General features: G+C 47.9%; 1 protein-coding gene across 3 annotated transcripts in view; it reads right to left on the bottom strand.

Annotated features, from left to right (window-relative positions):
- The window catches only part of LOC119402159 (AT-rich interactive domain-containing protein 4A), a 49,894-nt gene that overhangs the window by 5,984 nt on the left and 22,066 nt on the right, over positions 1-21,844 (bottom strand). For 2 of the 3 annotated variants that reach the window (XM_037669280.2, XM_037669282.2), the window contains exons 11-20: positions 19,324-19,474; positions 17,845-18,141; positions 16,380-16,640; positions 15,027-15,079; positions 12,744-12,983; positions 12,471-12,549; positions 10,241-10,264; positions 6,351-9,345; positions 3,684-3,830; positions 223-360 (exon numbers count right to left, since the gene is read on the bottom strand). In XM_037669280.2, coding sequence (XP_037525208.1) covers positions 223-360; positions 3,684-3,830; positions 6,351-9,345; positions 10,241-10,264; positions 12,471-12,549; positions 12,744-12,983; positions 15,027-15,079; positions 16,380-16,640; positions 17,845-18,141; positions 19,324-19,474 — 4,385 coding nt within the window. The remainder of the gene's footprint in view (positions 1-222; positions 361-3,683; positions 3,831-6,350; positions 9,346-10,240; positions 10,265-12,470; positions 12,550-12,743; positions 12,984-15,026; positions 15,080-16,379; positions 16,641-17,844; positions 18,142-19,323; positions 19,475-21,844) is intronic. The other variant, XM_037669281.2, reaches the window with a different exon arrangement.

Raw genomic sequence — 21,844 nt, 5'->3', positions numbered from 1 at the left:
ATTCATTATAGGCACACATTGACTGAACTCTAAAGACTGGGGATATCACCTTTGCCATGTCCTCATCGTATGGCCAACTGTAACAGAGCACACTCCAACCCTTCCCACGTTTCTAAAGTGAATCAGTGGCATTGGAAACACCTTTCCAGACAGAATGGATTAAAAAAGAAAAACAACATAATAATCAGTTTTACGAAATGATAACGGAAACATTGAACTCACATGATTCCTTTTTCTTGGCGCGCTTGCGACGCCGATCTATGACGGCCACTTCGGCTTTCAGCTGCATGTAGACCTTGCGGAGCTCGCTCAACCTGTCCTGAAGAACCGCTATCCGCTTTTCGGCATCCATGTTGTCATCTGCCGGCAAAGATGCAAAATGGAAGACTTCCTTCACGTGTCAGCTCAATCAAAGTAGTGATGCGCAAGCCCAATGCTCTTAACCCTAATGTGAAGCAAAGACTAAGTTTAGACAGATACGTCATTGTTTGAGAACTATTACTGTCATTGCTTTAATGGTCATAGGTACATTACTGGAAGAGAAAACAAAGGTCAAAGTTCCAGCTCCTTGAATTTCATGCCGAAACGTCAACACGGGTTCCGGTGCACCATCACGAATTCTGAAACTACTCTTCCCTACTTTGTCCACATTCCCGAACCTCACTGTGTTATGTCGCATGTTCCCTAACAGCACAATATAACCCATTTTTGTCAATAGTGATTTACACAGGTAAACATTCTCAAAAATCTATGAGCTCAAGTTTTACAGCAGCAGGAACTTCCAACACAGTGCTGCCATTAAACTTTGCCTTTTATGCCTCTTGCAGCTTAAAGAGCATCCTTAAAGGACCCCTGACACCAAAATTGAAACCTCGAGATCTTTGTGTTGTTTGACTTTCCTGTATACGGGGGCACATCTGACCGATTATTAGTGACGAACGTTGCCTTTAAGATATCTTAATTTGGTTTTAAAGTAAGCGTGAGTGCTCACTTGAGTTGGCTGCACCTTGCGACATCCTGGTATGACGTAGATAGAGGCCCCATGTGACGTTCCAAGTGTAAAGCAAGTATTGTGGACGTCACAGAAGGTTTGCGGGGCGCACGTGCACAATACGACGACTGGCACCCGGCGAGGCCTACTGTTCCGCACCCCTCTGGCTCTGTTGTCGGGCTGCTCTCGAGGTAGTTTTCGTGAGGGGACACGCGCTTAACAGGTTTAACCCATACCGAGGCGCCCACATACTTTCAATCTCTACCGCGCTCGGGGCCCCGATTTGAAAACCGCGCTGTCAACGTCACCACAGCTTGAGTGCACGTGGTCTTTGACGCTCCCCCGCATGGGGCGCCAGTTTCTTGTGGTTTTTAGGCGGGCGTTTTGAAGTGATGCTAAAATGGTCACAATTAACTACGCTAGAATTAGTTGTACGATACACTAGAGCATTTACGATTTAACTTAGAGATTACCAGACACAAAGCTACAAATTACAGCCAAAAAGTCACCAACAAAAATTTCGCTGTCAGGGGTCCTTTAATATGTGCTGATGGGCCAGTTGGTGAGCCACGATATTCGACGAAGCTATGCACGAAGGACACAATCACGCACACATAAAAATGACGCAAACACAAGCGCTCATTGCAGTCCAGCGCTTCCGTTTGCGTCATTTTTATCTGTGTGTGACTGAGTCCTTTGTGCGCTGCTTCATCGAAGAAAAAGCATCTTTTTCCAAGAATGGTACCTTTGGTATTGTGCAAAGGCATTTTGAGGCATGTGAGACTATTCGAGCGTTTAGGATATTTGAATGAATATTGCAGTACTTGAATTCGCTTCGTCATGAATTTGAAGTTTCCAAAAGTTTGAAGTACTATGTGAAAGGAACGAAAAGATGCATTTTATCGAAAGCAAACCACTTAAAAAGGCGACTTCACAGCTGTATGTGGCCACAATGCCCTGAAAGCCATGTTACCTGCACTCAAGTTAATTTTCTTCTCTTTTTTTATGTTTAAAGGCACATTACACAGGCTTATATGCTCTCAGTAGTAAAGCAAACTTTAAAACGCAGCATATTTTACTGCTTATAACTTCCACCGTATTCAAATCCTGTTACTACTCGAATTCCCTTCAACACCGCTTCGAGCCAAAAAACTGACATTTGCACAAGGCTAGCTCCAATTCTGGAAAATACTGTGCAATTTTCCATCTTTGCTCCTTTTGCTCGTCTTGTCTACATCTTTCTACATCATCCAAACATCGCAAAGCGCACACATTTACCCGTATGAATCCGTACCAACTCACTCAAGCTTCTATTCTAATGCAATATTGTGCAAGTCGGTTGGGTCACGATAAAAATGCTCATTTTTCTTTGTAATATGTTACATATACTATGTATTTGATTCGAAAGCATTCCACCAAATCCTATTCACTTCGAAACCTCAATCTGCCCATCCCTTTCAAAATTTAATGCGAGTAAATAATTTGTTCCCTTCAGCGCAGCGCTAAATTTAACAACCCCAACAATGGGCAGTGAACATGTGTGGCGTTTCAATGTGCGCCACGATCGAACGGTACATTTGGCAGGTCACAGCCGTGCTGCTAAACGTAATAATTGCCAAGGTTTTACTTGCCAAAACGACATGATTACGAGTCCCACCATAGTGCGGGACACGAGTCTAATTTCGACCACCTGGGGTTCTTTAACATGCACCTAAATCCAAGCACGCGGGTGTTCTTGCATTCCCCCCCCCCCCCCCCCCCCCCATTGAAATGCAGCCACCATGGCCGGGAACTGAACCCGTGTCCTTAGGCTTAGCAGCACAACACTTTAGCCCGCAAAGCTACTACTGTGGGTGATGACCAGCTCAATGTACAGTGCTCGTGGATAGAAATGCAACATCATAACTTTCAGTATAACGACTGGCATGTGCAACTGCTTGAGATTACAACGGCCTGTCGCTACTAATCTCGCCACCAAAAGTGATTTTGGCTCTGATGTAAACGTCCAAGCCAACATTACACTAATATGACTCGAACTGTAGGCGCTAGAAGTGAAAGTATGTACATTACTCAGCGCTAAATTGTCATGTTTCAAATCGTGAGCACTGTACCGTAAGTGCGCAAGATCAAACAATGACAGAAGAAAAAGTGGCCAGCTTGCAACTAGTGGTGAAAGGCCGGACTAACAGCGAAGCTTGCGACATAGATTATTAGCAAGGTCTCAGTGTGGTCATAATTAGCATGGTCTTAGTCATGAATGTATTAATTAGCATGGTCTTAATTAGCAAGGTCCTCTGTCTGTTTCTTTTTCTTCCGTTTATCTGTTCTGTGCCTCTCTCTTGTTTTCTTCAGAAGGCACACGCATTGAAGAAACGCCCATATTGTGCATCCATCATGTCAACCTCAATGGCTGTGCTGCCACAGGTCTTATCATCCGCCAAATTACTAGGCGACACAGAAAAATGTACTATAACTATCCTAATTTCTCGTATGTACGTCACCAAGAGGAAACTGTCTTTTATAGTCAATCCTAAGATGAAGAAGAGTACAAAGAGAGTGCGCGTTGGCCGAGGTATTGCATTGCAAGTGCCAGGCACAGCTTAAGTTTTTTAGTCACACGAACTGGCAAAACGAAAAGCTTAAACAGCTCCGCTGTTAAAAAAAAGGGGGCTACTTCAAGAGAAGTCCGTACCCAGAGGCAGGTCGAAGTTGAACTTGGATGGCCGGTGAAGGCTGCCCATGTTTGTACTGCCAGGCGTGGTCGCCGTGCAAGTGGTAGTCGTGGACGTTGGCGTACAGGAGCCGCTGTCGCACGTCGATGACATTGGCAATGAGGAGTCTGAAAAGGCGAGTAAGAGATGAGCGGCATGTCAAGCAATTGTGTCCAACCAAAATGAGACTACCAGTACATAACAACTGCACCCTTTGGGGTATCTACCTGCGACGCAACGATAATCGACATGTGTCTGGCGAGCTTTTCCTTGCTTTAATGTACTTCCAGGTCCCACATGGTGTCCACGCTATCAGAGTGAAACAACTTTCTTTCAATGTATGCTTCCATATTGCTAGCGAACACGCACAAAGGACGACATAGAACGAGACAGGACAACCACTAGACTGAACATTGTGCAGACAATGTTCAGGCAAGCTTGAGTGGACAACTTGCACGTCTTCATAAGGCGGACTACCCTCGTCAAACCATAATCTCGGTTGCTGAAGCGCTCTTGAGGGAGCTCAAAGCTAGCTTTAGAGGGAATGCGGCCAAGGTGGACTCAACAAACGCATGCTACGGGTTTCAATCCTGTACATTCATGGTGTTTCCCACCAGCTCAAAAAGGTGGCGCGAAATTGCGGTCTTGGTGTCTTGTTCACGGCTCCTCATAAGCTGGCTGGGCTCTGTTCCGCTGTGACGGAACCTGGGAAGCCCCGGTGTGCTAAGAAACACCAAACAAAGTTCACAGCTTGTAAGACAGGAGTCGTGTACACACTTCCACTTGCTTGTGACGAAGTGTATATTGACCAGACGGGCAGATGTGTCAATGAAAGGCTCAGGGAGCATCGCACGGCTGTTCGATCGCTGGCAGGGAGTGGTTTATTGGCGATGCACTGCAAGAAGTGGGAGGGTTGTACCCCAGCATATGACGCCACTTCTGTGATGTACGTTGGCGGGGAACAGAGAAAGAGGGAAATAGTAGAGGCTGTTGAAATTCACAAGGCGGGTGACACATGTGTCAGCATTCTGTCCATCGTGTTGTCGAAAAGAGAACTCGACTATCTGTGTAAGAAGAAACCACGTGCGAACTGGCGGTACCGATAGGCGGCGGAGAATTTCTTTTCTTTTTCTTTTGGGGGATAATCTTTGTCTGTGACGTGGCACCTGCGTGTGCGCAAAGAAATGTATTGTGCACTTCATGTCGATTAAAAATCAGTTGAAGTCTAGTGGTTGTCCTGTCTCTTTCTATGTCGTCCTTTGTGCGTGTTCGCTAGCAATATGGAAGCATACAATCAATACCAACTAGCCCATATTAATGCATTAACGAGTTTATTTCAATCTTTCATACTCAAGACAACTTTACAAACTGCCTTGGGAGACACAGTGAAATGCCCCTGAACGTGCCTAATCACTCACACAGCAGCTGCAGCAGTGCGATCACTTTCATGTTATGACAATACACAAGAAAACAACGGCTATTCGGTACTCTTCAGAAGAAAACAATAAGGAAAAACAACAAACAGTATTATACAAATGATAGCAGAGTCCCGAAAGCCAAGTCTTTAAGAAAGAACGCGCAAGCAAGATGGACGATAATAGTCTCGACACAAAAAGACATTCCAAAGGAAACAACTGTTTTTAGAGATTGAATGTGTCTCAAGATATCTGCAGTTTTTAAGCTTGCTGTATTACCGAAGTAGCTTGGGTCTTCAGCATTGCGCAGCCTAAAAAACAGGACACTGAAGACCTGTTATTTACTCGAGCAAGAAAACAGTGGAAAACACAAGCGTGTGCCTCGGTCAACAATAGACTCAAAGCTGTTGCACCCACATGGTTGCATGATATGCGGCTATAGTTGGGCACGAATTTATAGAACGTAGCAGCATTTTCACATCAAAGGCGAATGCACGTAAGCATGCACCAGGGAGTGCACACTCTAAGCTGACGTCATAAGCCACACTGTCAGTGACTCCAACATGTACACGAGTCACGCAAGACACACAGGTGTCACCTCCTTGGGCTGTTAAACTTATGTATTTTCGTACATCGCGACATGAAACATCGAATGCACCAATGAAACCGTATTCATGCATGTGCATCTACTGTAGCACTGTTCCTTTAGTTGTTAAAGATGCAAAATGGCTAGCCTAGACACTACAATACGGCGACACCAAAACCCATCCGCAAAATAAGTCTATAGTCACGGAGGCAATCGGCTGCTGTGCTTTGTACATTTGGGTGGGGCATCTCCTGCCCTCTTACGTTGCATCTGAACACAGCCGGTGTGAACGTGCTATCATGTCTCACCACGTTGGGGGTTTCAAAATGGGGACGAAAATGGCTCGGTGCTAGATGAACCAATGAAAGTTGTTCCGTTTGTAACAATAGAATGATTGAGTGGGCATCAGTTAGGCTGCGGGCCGACACGGCACCACGGTATACAGAATACTTATCCGTTTGCTCCTTGTCACGCTTTGCGCCGCCGACACTGCACACGCGGGAGGGGGGGCCCTGACGCATTTTGAAATGGCCAATCAGGGAGGACCAACACACAATACTATTCCATATTTTGTGATGTGGCATAGGCCCACTCATCTTCCAATGGAAAGCTGTTATCTAAGCTGTAAAAACACGTACACCACTCACCTCGCGAATTCCGTGAAGTACGATGAGTCTTTCCTTTGGAGTCCCCGTGCACAGCCGAAAGAAGTGCCTTGCGTGCTGCTTTCCTCGCCCTCTTCCCGTGCCTGAGGAGCTGCTCTTCGTCGTGCAACGCCGGCCGCTTCGTGCCTGCCAGCCCTTTGTGCCGCTCCGCCGAAGAGGCGCTGTCCGTTGTCCGCGATGAGGATGAGTCGTCTTCGCCGCCCGCCTTGAAGCCCACTGCTCCGTCTGCAGAACCCCGGCTGTTATCAGAGTCCGCAGACATGGTGCTCTCTCCATCGATTCCGTGGAAGTTATCCCCTTCCCGTCGCGGCGAGCCCGCGAGCGACGAAGAAGGTGAGTCGTTATCGGCGGCGCCGCTGTCCTCCGGAGTTGTTGGAGGCGTGTTGTCCAGCACGGCCGCTGACGGATCTGCACCAGACGGTCCAGCCAGTGCCGCTTCGGCGACCGAAGTGAAGATGTCCATTTTGGAAGGGCCTTGTTGTGGTGGGTGCTGCTGTTGCAGATGCGGTGGTTGCTGTGCCTGCTGCTGCTGAGGTTGGTGGTGCGAGGAATGCGGGTGGTGCATGTGCTGGTGATGCGCATGGTGATGGTGGTGATGGTGGTGGTGGTGATGACTGTGAGTGTGGTGATGCTGGGCTTGCGACACCTCGTCGTCGCCCTCGCGCGTGGGACTCGCCGGAACCTTCTCTTCACAGAGCAAGAAGAGAGAATCGGCCGACTCAGCCTGCGACTCCGTCGTCGCTGCCACCGCCGTCGCCTTCATCTCCACTTCCTGGCCGCACACCTCCGCCAGGGTAGACAGATAGTCGTGGTGGAACGGTGGAGAAGGGCGCGCGGCGGCGGCCTTGCGCTTCTCGCGTTTTATCTTGCCTGCAAACGTTCGCTCGACGTCTCCCGCCTCATCGGAATCTTCGTATGATGCGCAGCTCGTCAGCTTCTTCCGCTTACCCTTTTTGCCAGCTTCTGGATGATCTTTGTTGGCCTTCCGCATCTTGCGCTTTGCCTTCTTCATGCCTGGGTCGGTCAAGTCATCACCACCATCCGCATTCTTCAATTTCTTCCGCTTCTTCACCACTCTCTGCTCTCCGTCGCCGACCTTCCTGCACTTCTTCAAGCGCGGTGCCTTGGCGGGCGTGCCGTCCGGCAGCAACTGACCTTTCATCTTCTTGCGACCCTTGAGCTTCGCCTCGGCTCCGAATTTCGTCTTGGTGCCTTTGAATTTCTTCCGCTTGATCGTCCGTTTCGTGGTGGGCTCGCCGCCGTCGACGGCGCCCACCTCTACTTCCGCAGCTGACATGACCGTCTCACCGCAGACAGGAGGGAATTCAATGGGTTCGTCGATGCTCTTTGCACCTTCTTCTTCAATGCGGAGCACGTTGGAGTTGCTGCCGTCATCGCTGAGGGCGAGGGCCACCTTGTAGAAGTCCTGTGTGGACGCCGATTCAGATTCCTCTTTGACAAATTCAATTCGCTCCATGGCACTCGCCAGCTGGTCCCTTTCGGCAATCCCCATGGGGCTGCTTGGCTCGCCATTGTCGTCGTCCTCGTCTTCTTCCTCCTTTGGTAACTCTTCCTCGTCTTCCTCCTCCTCGTCCTTGCAGACGTCAAACTCCGAGGCGGGGAGTGAATGCTCGGGCGCGAGCAGGGCGTCCCTCTCTGGACCCTCCTTGGCAACTAGCGAAGGGGGTAGAAGAAGCACGTCGCTGATGCTTTCCGCCGCGAGCTCTTCCTCCTCCTCGAGGTTGTCCTCGTTGTCGATGGGTGGTGGGGAAGAAGGAATTTCGGCCTCTGGTTCGCCCTCAGCTTCCTCCTGTTGTTCCTCTTCTTTCTCTTCCTGGCTGTCTTGCTTGTTCGACACTTCTTCGTGTTTTAGCCAATCAATGTGCTTCAGCACCTCTGGCTCGGGTGCTGGTGGGAAGATGGTGATGACGCGCGTGCCAGTGATGGTGGGAGGCCTGCTCATCTCCACGGCGGGAACGACCTCAGGCTGTTCAACTTCCTTTGGCTCTTCCTCGGCAACTTCTCTTGTTTCTTCAGCGACGACGTCATCGTCCTCTTGTTTCAGAGAAACGGCTGCAGCCGCGACCACTTCGGGCTCAGTGGGTGGAGGCTGCTCTTCATCCTCTGCAGCATCCTCCGCTTTCTCGTCCTCAAAAATGACCAGGCTCCCTTCTTCCAGTAGGCTGTCTTCATCTTCGGCGATAGTGGTGTTGAGGACTTCCTCGACATCTGTGACCTTCGCGGCCTCCTCCTCGATGTGCAACGTGGTGTCAGCCTCACTCTCCTCCTCGTCAGCCGCTTCTTCGGCAACATTCTCTTGCGATGCTTCCTCCTTGCTCTGAGCTCGAGCAGCCGCGACGAAGGCGGCCAGACTTGTGGTCGAACTCTCGTCTATGTCGGTGTCCTCGTCGTCGCACTCCATCTTCTCCTCCACTTCCTCCCGAGGCTCCTCCTTCACCACAGTCTCCTGATCCAGGGTGTCCGGCTTTGGCTCGGGGCTCGGCGGCAACGGAGCATCTTCACTAGAGTCGGTAGTAATGGCTGACGTTGTCTTTTCCAAGTCCTCCGAAGGCTCGCCGGGCTCGATTTTGATCGAGATGTGGCTCTTGAGAGAAATGTCATCGTCCTCGTCGCCCGAGCCTTCCTCGTCGTCGTCCGGACAGGGCGGCGAGTGCGTTCCCGACTTCCGCCGGCTCCGGCGTCGCGGTTCTGAGCCGCTGCCGGACAGCTGGTCGGAGGCCAGGGCCCGCTCTGACCGCGAGGCACGCGTGGACATGGAGTTTGGCGAGGGCTTGCCGGGGGGCGGAGTCGCGGACAGGGCCCTGCTACGGTTGGACGAAACACTGGGCGGACGACCTCTGCGCACTCCCTTCTTGCTGGAAGTCGGAGACTCCGATGAGCTGGGTGCGTTGTTGGTTGTGCTTTGAGCAGAGGACTGCTGGTTGCCATTCGGTCCGGACTGTGTCTTCTGGTGTGGCTGGAAGGATGCGGTAAGTGAAAATCAATGCATGCCTTTCTTTCTGTTACAAATGTAGCTTTACCTATCCTTTATATATGACCTTCTAAACATCTGCAGAAGCATACCAATTTGGTCTCGTTAAAATAGTCTGCGATGCGAAGGAAACAGTGCAAGAAACTGCGTGTTACTTGTTCTTCTTTCAGCACCGTTTGCCTCACCTCTTCAAGGCTCGTCGTAGGCATCTAGCCTACACCTAGAAAGCGAAGTTTCAGAATCTCCCATTCCTACTTAGAACAGCTCAGCGTGAAAGTAGACACAGCAGCACAGGTGAGACGAGGACAAGCGCAGTACACGTCTTATCTGTATTGCTGTGTCTACTTTCACGCTGAGCAGTTTTAAGCATGGAATACCAACTAGTCCTCTCTCACACATTGTCTCTTATACCATAGAGCTTAACAAGTCTAAACTGCCATGCGAACCACTCCGCCTTGGCAAGCAAGCAAAGACTTCTATGAAGGTGTGGTACGGACTTCTTGTATTTTATTCCTTACCTATTGCATTGTACGCTAAACAGGTTCAGCCAACTACTTCAAAAGACTAACAGACTGACAACCCAACTGAGGAATTATTGCTCGTGGTATTTTTCCCTTTTTAGATAGGGGAACATTCACGTGACAAGGCAAACAGAACATTCATGCTCAAATTGTAACTCACATTTACTTACTGAAGGCGTCATTATGTCATGCATTAGTGAACCAACTTCGATAGTTTCCTAAATTACCTACTGTAAGCGACCACACCCATGCCATGAAGCTAAACTTCCATCCACGCCTCAAAAGCCAACTTTATAAAATCACATTCCCCTAAGAGAGCAGCTACACTAACATAGACAAACAATGTGAGATGAACTTACCGAAGCATCTGCCTGCTGCTTTTCCTGAAAGCAACAGAACATTCCATATTATAGCATAGCAATTCGATTTATCCCAATAGTGCATCCAAATCCAGACGATGGAGTACATCTATCAACATTTTATGGCATTTCCCCCTTACGCAATGCCTCTATGGGCCTGTAAGGTACTTTTACATAAATAAATAGCAAAATAGATAAAGATACAGCATTCAAACGTGTACAGCATAGACCGCTTATAACGTAAGTCGCCGGAGTCACGAATATCCCCATACTATAAGCGGTACCGCACTATAACCAAAACATTTTTGAAAGGGTGCACGTGCGCAAAACATGACCAACAGGCAGGCACGCGATTCCGACTATCGAGGCATGCGACTGGGACGTAAGTTTGCATCTGCTAAATTTGAAAATGTTGAAAAGTTAGCCTCGGCGGACCTGCGTTGCCGACATAACGAACGCGGAAAAAATGCGCCGTCACGGGAAGTCGCCGCGGTGACACACTGCGCGTGCGCCATGTCGAAAACGGTGGCGACCACAAACCACCACTCGAGTGTTTCGCATGCACACCCGCGTTTTCGTTAAAGATGTAAGTCACCCCTTCTAAATGCAACAACTGCAAAATGTTTCACTGACTCGGCACCAAACTGCAACTTCCGTAGTCCGCGGCCGCCGACATGGCAGCTAGCGCTTGTTAGGCCTAGCGTGCGCATTGCTAGTTGTCATGCCGTCGCGAGAAGCTTGCTTTAGACATCACGGAGATCGGGCGTAGAAGAGATCGCACTCGCGAGCTAAACAGAGGGCATCACACGTGAAACGATGTTTCGGTTCACGGTCGGGAGAACAGCAGCGGCAGCTACCCTGAAAAAGTCTTTCAAGCTTGTCCTGTTGGTAGCAAAGGCGAAAGCTCAATCGCCTTTGCTATTTTCCTGACGGAGACAAACAGCGGTAACACGCTCTTGATGCGGACGCGGGTGCCCGTACGTCACGGAGCGCACATGTCAAGCGGCCGAAGCAAAGGGGTCAAAGGCTTTTCTGTCGGCCACGCACTCATGCCAGGCTCTGCACCCCACCCTTATTTTATCTCCCCCCACTCCTTGTTTGTTCGTTCCGCGTCCCCTCCTCCTTTGTGACGCCATCGGCGCTCTTTCCCTCGCCGGCGCATCTCCGCTGAGGAGCACGCTCGCTCCCTCGCATCTCTGAGAAGGTTCCGGCAGCCGCATTATAACCGGTCTTTCATCTCGGGGAGGACTACGCAATAAGTGGTATGCGTATACATGGAGTTCTATGGGAGGGTAAACGGGAGTCAGAAAAAAAACGCGTTATAGCCGGTACTGCACTGTAAGCGGTTACGTTATAAGTGGTCTGAGCTGTACTTCAATGTACAGTCGATAACAAAAGTGTATGGACCACGCAAGCACTCGCTAAACTGCATGTCCATGACACCTAGTGGCGTGCCACTTCCCATCGACCACAGGGCTACGCCAGATATGGATCTTGTTATTCACTTGCATAGCAATTTTCTACTGCCGCGTGGTGCACTGTTAGTTTGTTGTTTTCATACATAGCGCTGATCTGCAGTAAAGCCATCACACTTCTACTATGATAGCAGAATCACAGCATTCACTGTGTGCCTTGAGTGCTGTTCAGTCGGGTGCAACTTGCAGCACACTTGTGGAGGCAGAAGGCAGTCTGCTGAGTAGTTAATCACATTCACCGGAATGTGTCAGCTATACAGACAAAATGCTTCACAGGAATGTGTCAACTATCCAGACAAACTGCTCTAATTTGAAGTAGGATGGCAGATTGAGCAAGTTGGTTGAAATGCATGGCACTTCAACACCAGCACAGAAGACAGGACCGACGAAGAGAAGACACATACAACGCTATACTTGCAACTGAGTTTATTGGATGAAATAGTTCACTTTTTTAAGCCAGATAAGCACATGTGCATGCTCATTGTCAAAAACAACACCAGTGTACTTAGGAGTGCTGTTTTTGACAATGAGCACGTGCATATGCTTGCTACCTGGCTTAAAAAAGCAAAACCTTTCTTCCAATAAAAGCTGCAAGAACAGCATTGCATGTGCCTCATCTTCCGTGGTCCCGTCTTTTGCGCTGTTGTTCAAGTAACACGCTCTAGTCAGCGATACAGTCTACAGTCACAACAGCCGCGAACTCAACCAAGCCTAGAACATAAAAAAAGCCGCTGCAATCAAGAGTCCCGGCTCACCTTCTGCAGACGTTTCCTTCTAGACGTCTTGTCCGTGACATTCTCTACAATACGGTTCTTCCTGACCCACTCGTCATACCTGCAACGGATATATGTGGGTATGCTACATTTCAGTTAACGTTCCGGCTAACAATAATTTATCAGTCTAAACTGACTTATGTCACTTTCCCGTTCATTTGAATCAAATGCTTAATTGTACAGCCAGGAATCAGTCACTTTGGCAACGACAGAGAAGAAACGGGAGCACTACCACGAAAATGCCGTCGCCCTTACCGCATGTTCCAGCCTGTGTAGTGGACATAGAACTTCTTCTCACTGCACTCCTCCTCGATGCGTAGCACCTTCGCCTCGTAGATCTTGAGCTGCCGGCCACGCCCGTACTTGACCTTGACCCGGTCGCCCACGTCAATGCTCATGTCCAGGGAGCACCGGCGCGTCGGCTCCCCACTCTCCGGCCGAGGAAGCGGCTCCGGCTTGGTTTCCGGCTCGGCTGCGGCCACCGAAGCGTTGGTTCTGCAATGACAAGACGGCCCGGCAGCCACAAAGGACTCTGAGTACACGTTTAAACATTCGCTCCAGAGTGGTTGACGTCAAAGTAAATGGCAGGCATATCGCATTTCGTTCCGGTGCAGATGAAGCTAGGAAATATATCGACGCAACTGAGACAGCAGTGACAAGTAGCATGACTAAAAATTCCGCATTTGCTTCATTACGTCTGACAACTTCCGGTATTTCTTTTAGCTGTATAAACATTCGACTGCATGCAATCTGATCCAAGGTTTAGCTTTTTTTTTTGTTCCTGGATTACATATTCAGAATCTGTCATTTAGCATTCACGCACCTCTAGTTACCAGAACCTAAAAGCAACTTTGCCGACTAGTTGCCAAATAGTGTGATGTAGACTTCGCCACACATACAAATACTACTCCTAAAGATGATAGGGTGTTTTAGCAGTGTTTGTTTACCATATAGTAACTACAACTGCGACACACTGTCAATATGTGCTGGACAAGTATTCACCCGCTCACATGCGTATGCATACACAGACTCTCAGCAGTTTAGCTTATTTACTAGAGCTGTGCGAATAGCAAAATTTTGGGTGCGAATCAAATTCGAATAATAAAAATTGAGTGGAAATTGAATCGAATAAATCTCGAATATTTCTCAAATATTTTTCGAATACTTCGAAGTGAAACTAGAGAAAAAAGTTGCAGAGAATCCCTAAGTATTTCATAAGAGACAGGAACAATTACAAGTCACAAACATGCTCAAAGAACAGATTTATTCCTAAGAAAGGATGCAGCTTTCGTATTGCAAAAAATAACAAAAGATCGATTTTCGCAAATCGCATTTTCAGTTTCTGCAGCCCTTTTCCGATTCCAAAATATCTCACTGAAAACTACGTACAAGTACGATAAAAATTTGTTGTGCTTGTCGACGTGGCGAAAATTATTGTGGAAATCGCAAAAAAAGAAAACTGCATTTAAACGCAATTCTAGCTCCGCAATGGCGCAACCAGGCACCGCTATCTTGGGATCGTCGGAAAAAACATTTCTCAGTCTTCAAATTTCCCCCTTCAACTAGGTCCTCCATTCAGAAAAAAGCGTACAAAAAGCAAATATTTCAAGTTCGTTCCGAGGCCTTCGATTGGCTGCGTCCGCCATGTTCAAGCATGCCTCGCCATTGGTCCGATCCTCGCTCCGGGAGAGCGTTGTCTGCTGCTTGCATGTCGCAAGGTCACGGCTGTATAAAATCGCGCTACTTAGTGACGCATTCGCACTCGTTCTGTGTTCACAGGTCGACGGTCATTTAGAATATAATTACGCTTTAGTTTGGCAGCTGCTAGCGGAAGCTCAAGCATCAGATTACGATAGTGCGCCGCGCTCGTCCCAAACATCGAAGACGTGCGTCTCGGACAGACTGGTCTGCTTATCAGCATTTCGCACCATGTGACGAAGACCATCGCGGGACGATTCTTCGTACTCGCGATCAAGCATGGCGCACTTTGAAACATCGGGCACCACGGCCATGCAAATCGCGACCGAGCTTACTGCTCGGTGTCGTGGCTAGGCCTAACTCCTCTCACGGCGCCGATGTACGAGACAAATCCGAACTCTGTGGGCAAGAACATCGCGCTAGCGGACAAACGAAAGCGAAGAAGCCACAATGTGTTTCGTCGCAAGCAACGAATCACATCACCTGCTGGCTCTTCGGAACCGTGGATAGGCATTTTACACATCGGCAGCTGACCTGCCGGCAAGCTCGTCGCACGACGACCGCTTGGAGCACCGGTGGAAGCAGCTAGCAGTTTCGCATGTCGGCGCCTTAAAACTCAAGACAAAGCATGCTGCATGCCGATTCATCGTCCTTATATCTATTTTCCTTTATTATAAACCGTTACTTTATTTTCCCGAAGTTCGAATACTTCGAACAGCAAAATTTCGGTGCAAATCTAATCGAATAGCAAACACTATTCGACAAATATTCAAATGTTCGCATTTTCGCGCACCCCTATTATTTACTAAAGGCAAAGTATGGAAACCCAAAGCCACTCACTTTTCATCGACTTTTTCCTTCTCTGGCGGTTCTTCCGTCTTGTTCTTTTTGGGCTGAAGAAAAAAATAGAGAGCTTCAACAGTTCGCACGGCACAGATACTAAAAAGTAACGATGAAACACTGACACAGAGGGAACAGGGCTGCTGCTACTACTACTACTGCCAATATAGCCTGGAGTTCAATATAACAAAGTCAAAAGTGTGGAGAAAACAAAATCATGTCATATCCACGAAGCGAATGATTGAGGAGCTGGCTCAGAGAAAATCGGGAAAACCATGAATGCTCCGTACAATTCCTCTACTGTCATATAAAGACGTGACACGTTGTTATAGTAGCGATTGTGGTCAGGTTGCTGCCTAAACATAAGCGGTCGCAGACCTTGCAGCTGTGGCCGAACATGTGGTCGAGGAAATCGCGCTGGAAGCGCGCGTCGACGCCACCAACTTCAGGCAGCGACCGCCCTCGGCGCTTGGCCGCTGCATCCCACGCCCGTACCTCTTCGAGGTTCTCTTGCCGCCGCTTCCGCGCTGCCTCGGTTTCGGGGGCTTGTATCTCGGGGTCCGCACGACGCTGACGTCTCTCTGCGGCCTCGCGAACTCTTGCCGCAGGGTCTTGGCAGTGAGCCCGCACTGCTGCTGCCTTGCGAGCCCTCCGCTCCGCCGCCTTGTCTTCTTCGTTCATGTTATTAGTATCGGAGCGCACTGACTAACGACTGTCGAAGGAGAGAGGAAGTGAGCAGTTGTGGCCCCTAGGACAAGAGGAAGAAGACTTCTCTTTCGTGCGAGCTGCGCCTGTAGCAGTCGCCTCTGGAACTAAAGTTACGCGTACGGCGCGCGACTTCGCCCCTGTTTAAAAACCTGGCGAGCCAGCTCCCCCTAATTGTTACGTTGCAAACTTCACTGCATTGAGGGTTCTGCCTTTCAGTTGCAAAAATTACGTCGCACATACTTCACGCCTTCCTACTCATCTGTATTTGGTGTATATACGTGTACACATCTACCATATTTTTTCATGTGTAAACCGAACAGAATATAAAGAAAATTCAGCACTAAAGTGGAGGCTTAGGCTACATGCCAATACCATTAATGCGCAGGTTCGTTTCACAGTGCTGCTTCGCAGTATCACAAGGAAGGTGGCTACATGGCAATAATTGGGGATCTCTTTCATAATCTATTTTTCCACGGTTTGTGCAGAGGGGTACAAGTTATAGGCAAGAAAATAAGGTAGACTGCAGATTTCTTGAACTAAGCAACAATTCCTTGAACTGAGTAGTAACATTAACAACATGCTTGCTTAAAAAAAAAAGGTATGACGAGCAAAACAGTAACCAAGTTGAAAGCGAAAAGTGCGTACCTGTCGCTTCGGCGTGGTTGTCGGGGTTGTCTCTGCATCTTTCGATTTGGAGGTCCGCGACTTCTCTGCCGGTGTCGGAGTTGATGCGGCAGCTGGAGCCACTGCCGGCGGCTCCTTCGCGGAGTCTGTGTCTGCGCTCTCGACGCTCTCGCTCTTGCGCAGCGACGGCGGCGGCGGAGGAGGAGGCACAGACGACGACTTGGCCTCCCGCTTCTCGGGACTGTCATGCTTCTCACGGCGGGCATCTTCCCTTGTTCGGACCTGATTTCCAGGAAAACGCAGCACAATATGGAAATTACTCAAACGGAAGTGCTTTAACATTTGAAGCCAGGTCTCTAGTTGCCTTAAAACACAGTTATAATGCTAGACTTAGTAAAGAAGGAGACGCATGTACACTCAAGGCTCATTATAATGAAGTCGCACATAACACCACAGTAACTTCATTATATCCGAAAATTTGTTATAAACGTATATTCGTAGCACTGTATCCGTGACAAGGCTTTCCTTCACCTACTTCATTATAACCAATATATCCTTATGTCGAGGTTCGAGTTACAGTGCTTGGCAACTGAGACGCAGTACTCGGAGTGCGTGGCTGCTGGCAGTGAGGATGACGGTAACAGCTTTTGTGTGACACATTGTGACTGCATCTAGAAGCGAGCCGTTCAGTCTGTGGCTCTCTGTGGCGCCAACGGAGCGCTGCTTGACGCAACTTCAAAACACCGCACTCGTGTGCCGCGCTTCGCCATCACGAACACTCTCGCCCTCACTGTCACCCTCACCGCCAGCAGCCATGCACTCCAAGTATTGCGTTTCAATCACCGAGCAATGTACACTCAAACCTCATTATAACGAACACAGATATAACAAATTATCAGTTACAACGAAGTAAATGAAGAATAGTTTTGTCATAGCTACAGTGTTACAAATAAATGTTTATAACGAATTTTCAGATATAACGAAGTTATTTTTGCGGCAGATGCGACTTTGTTATAATGAGGTTTGAGTGTACTTGCAGTGAGAAAGCTAGGCAATTGAGTGAGCATATCTTAACTTCAGTTATTCACATTGCACATTCGTGACCGAAGTCCCAGCTTGACATTGACTCCCTCGCAAATGTTCAATCTAATGTTAACTTTTATTCGAATGAGTTTAGAACATCAGTTCTTGTTTTGCAGCATACAGTTCTCATTTCAGATTATTGTCATATACGCTGATTTACTTTGTACCTCTCTCAGCTTAGGAAAAATCTCACTCACGGAAAGGCACATGAAGTGTGTGACATCTCAAAAACTACACATCGTACTAGAAGCCTAACTGCACAGTTGAAATCGGCACACATTTATACATAAGCTCGGCAAGCCTTGTCAAAATCGATCAAGAACTAAAAAAAAATGTTAAAGCCCACCTTCCCTTCTGAACAGGCGACAAAAACGTTCCAACTTTTCTGAGCTCGCGCACCCACCTTAGTGTCGTCCTGGCTCACAGCGGCTGTCGCTGCTGCCGCAGCCGCAGTGGGGGTCGGCTTGGCAGCCGGAGACGGGGCCGAAGCCGCGCCACCACCGCTGCTGCTGCTCTCTTCTTCCTGCTTGACCCGGGACGTCCGCGACGGTCTCGGCTTCTCCGGAGGCGGCTCCTCTTTGACCACAACAGGGGGAGTTGCGGCCGCTGTCGCTGACTTCTCTTTGGCCTTCTTGTCGTCGTCTTTGTCCTTGTCCTTGTCTTTGTCTTCTTCTTTGGCTTTCTCTTCCTTCTTCTTCTGCTGCAGGTGTCATACGGGGCAAACAGGAAGATGCCTAAATGGGCGACTAAAACAGCATAACTACAATGTAAACAGAGCAATTAGTGGCAACCTAGGCCTCCCCTGCAGGGATTGTGTCAGCAAACCAATCTTTCCCGAAACAAAAGTTGCAGCAAAAAACAAAGATCATAGGACTAGAGAAATAACTGAAGCTGCAGAAATAGAACGAATCCAGAATGACTGGGTGAACATGCCATCTCTGAGCCTTTCACAAAAAGGAGTAGATTTTTTTAACCTTAGGTGATATGTACAGCACGTGCTTGTGGCACATAGCAATGATACAGGTTGACGAGAGATATGGGCTCCAATCATTAGGTTTTCTTCCTTAATTTTTTTTTTACTGTCATGGTAGATATGTGCCCACATGTCGAAAAATAAAATCAGTTGTAAGTCAGCGCTGTTGTCATCCCCTCTTCGTCTTGTGCCCTGTCAGGAATTTGCACAGCTTTTTCCCTGTCACAAGCAGCTGGAAGGAAGGGCGGGACGGGCGAAGTAAATGTTACACATTTGACGCGTGTGTCATCATCGTCATCAGCCTGACTATGCCCACTGCAGGGCAAAGCATGCATTCGCTGCAAATGCTTAAGTTGCGGGGACCTGTTGCAAAACCAAACCTGTTGCAAAACTTGCTGGCAGCAGAAGCTCATTAAACAAGCGCTTAAACGGATCTGTTGCTTATACAAACAACAGTCTCTGATTTAGTTGGTCTTGCGTTGTGGCGAACAGATTTTGATTTTTCGCAGTAAATGAGAATTCCCATGGAACGCACAGTATTCACGGATCAAAACGGGAATATTTACAGCTAAGTAATGCCCATACTTTGGTTTACAGTGTCTACAGTTAGTGTTATCACAAGCAGCTGCTCATGGCAGTCATTACACACAAACACACACAAAACTCGTGTTTCAATTCGTGGGTACTGTACCTTCGCAATCCATAGAGGTTCTTTGTTTAACGACATTATACCATGCTTGTGCAAAACTTGAGAAATTTGCAATGGCTTCAGTCAATTCGCGCAAGATCTATGGAATATTACACGAAATCTAGAGCACTCGTGAAAAACTGAACAAACTTGTGCAATCTGTTCCTGGCTCTATCTGCAAGCAAACATGCATGCAAGGGGAAAAAATGGGTACTGCTTACTTCTTTATCCTTGCGTGCAAACAGAGCCAGTCCCCGGTCCTGGTTGCGGGTCATGATACGGTCCGACCGGTGACGCACCCTCCCTGACCGTGGATTCGACACCATCGTGCAGCCCAGCTTGCGGTAAAAGTCTTCAAAGCTTTGCAGATATCTTCAGGTCAGTCACAGAACAGGGAAAGAAAACAGAGAAGTTAACCCTGTAACAGGGTGACGAGGGCTATCTGGTTCCCTAGTAGCATACAGTGTTGCCAGAATGTTGAAGCAACATTCACATTAAAAGTAACATTCGCAATGTTGTAGCAACATTGTGACGCAGTGTTGCCACAACGTTCCGTAATGAATTGATGCTACTAGGGTTGACATTCATCAGGGAACCGTATTGTCTCACACATAGCCTGCCCCCGTTTATGACCCACACCCTTCTGCTACAAACCATGGAAAAATACTTTTTAAAAAATTTAATGTTCACTTGTAACCTGGACCCCGACTTTACCTTCGAACTTTCTGCATTCCTTGCGCAGGTTATACATGAGAAAATACGGTACTTTGTGAAGTATCTTTTGGCAGAGGGAAAGACGCGGTAAGTTTTCACTACCTCAAGCACTCTCATGCGGAATAACACTGCCGATACAAGCTTTAAATCAAGAAAAGAATTTCAAGATAAGCAATATCACTAGGGTTGCACATAGGTCAAAGGAAGTTTTGATTTAACGAGGTTCTTACGGGATAGCAACAAGGAAAGTGAAAATGCAGGAAGGCTGAATGTTCGGCTAACCTAACAGACCACCAGTTACCTGCTCTAAGTATTCATGCAACCTTTGCAATTTCAGTTGATCCTATTAGCAAGAGCAGCGGCTTCACCTGGGGCCACATTCCGAGGTGACCACATTTTGCAATTGCCCCAATATCCCTTTGAGTAAGTGCAGAGTGGGTGTATGGAGAAACGCGGGCAAGTAGTCGCGTCAACGCGACAACGTCGCCAAAAGTAATCGTCTCAGAATGTCGCCCCTGTTCGCTCTCTTCTCCTATACAGCAACACTCCACCTCGTTAGCCCTTTGCTAACACGCACGATCGACTCTATAAAAGCGTGAAATTTACATAATTTGATGCCAAGGTTGTGGAGACCATATGTAAAGCAAGGGGAAGTGATGGAATAAATTGTAGCGTATTTTACAGCAATTTACTGTAATTAAAATGAAAATAATTCCACAATGATTGGACAGTCAGTTGTACTATATTTCTTCAAAAACCGAATTCAACAACAGCCCACTCAAATTACGTGTGACAGTTAACTGCTGGCAGTGAACAATACTAAAAAGGTAAAAAAAATATTTTGAAATTCCCGCCGAAACATCCCGTGTTCAATGTCTCGTTCAACACGGTACTGCCTTCACCAAAGAGATTGCATGTAGCAAAACATTTGGACCATCAGTGATGTAAAGGAACATCAGGCAACAAGAATTTTTTAGCTCTAACAGCGCTATTAAAAACCAAACAGATTTGGAATCTGCAGAAAAAACTGAACAAGTGTATTAAATTTCATTCCCTTCACCCAACAAATAAACATTTTTTTTTTTTATTTAAGACCACGTGTCCCCATAATTTACCGTTATCACACTGTTTGTGGTCTCTTCTCTGCCAACAGTGCACAGAAATGGCAAAACTAAGTCTTGTCTCCTGATGAGGATGTCTTGTCGCAAAGGGTTAAGGAAAGAAACGCAAACAATGTGGCATATACACGTTCTGCTGTTCCACATTACTTTTCAAGTGGTTGTAGCCTGGACGGTAACAAAAAGCCACTAGAGTCATCCACAATACAATCAAGGACCACCCAGTCATTTTTAAACGGCAATTGCGAGGTGTGCGCACCGACATTTAGCGGGACCTCGGCGCCCTTTCCACTTTGTTTCCAACAGCAGCCGCTGCAGATACCGTATTTACTCTATTCTATCGCGCCCTCGATTGTAACGCGCACCCCTTTTCCGCGAAAAAAAAAAAAAAAAAGTGATACATCGATTGTAACGCGCACCCATTTTTCGTGAGAAAAGAACAAAAAAGTCCGTAGGAGTCAAACTTCGCACATTCAGAAGAACAAGTATTTGGGTTTTAAGAACTAAAGTTTCAAAAAAGTAAAACACAAAGTCGAAAAGCGGGCCTTGCCGCTAAAACTGTCGCCACTACGGCGGCGATACGAGTCGCGTAATGGATCAATCCTCGTCGCTGTCGGACAACTGCTTGTCGCTGTCAACGCTCTTCGATTTCGGGAAACCGGCCCTGCTTTGGTCCATTGAAACCTTTTCGTGAAGCTTTGCTGTAAAAAATCTTCTGCTTCTGTTTGCGCCAGTCTCGCACGCATGTTTCGGGAACTGCAAACGACCGCGATGCAGCCCGATTTCCGTCCGTCTCTCTGCACATGTAATAACTATTCTTTCAAATGCGGCATCGTGGTACACTCGTCGAGTATTTGGAATCGGCACTTCCATGCCGTCGATGCGAACGCAGAACGGGATGACAATCTCA

Source organism: Rhipicephalus sanguineus, chromosome 8 (assembly GCF_013339695.2).
Source record: "Rhipicephalus sanguineus isolate Rsan-2018 chromosome 8, BIME_Rsan_1.4, whole genome shotgun sequence".
In the NCBI taxonomy this organism is placed as follows: Eukaryota; Metazoa; Arthropoda; class Arachnida; order Ixodida; family Ixodidae; genus Rhipicephalus; species Rhipicephalus sanguineus.
The sequence above is the reverse complement of the archived record's forward strand: the minus strand, read 5'-3'. Positions and strand labels throughout refer to the sequence as shown.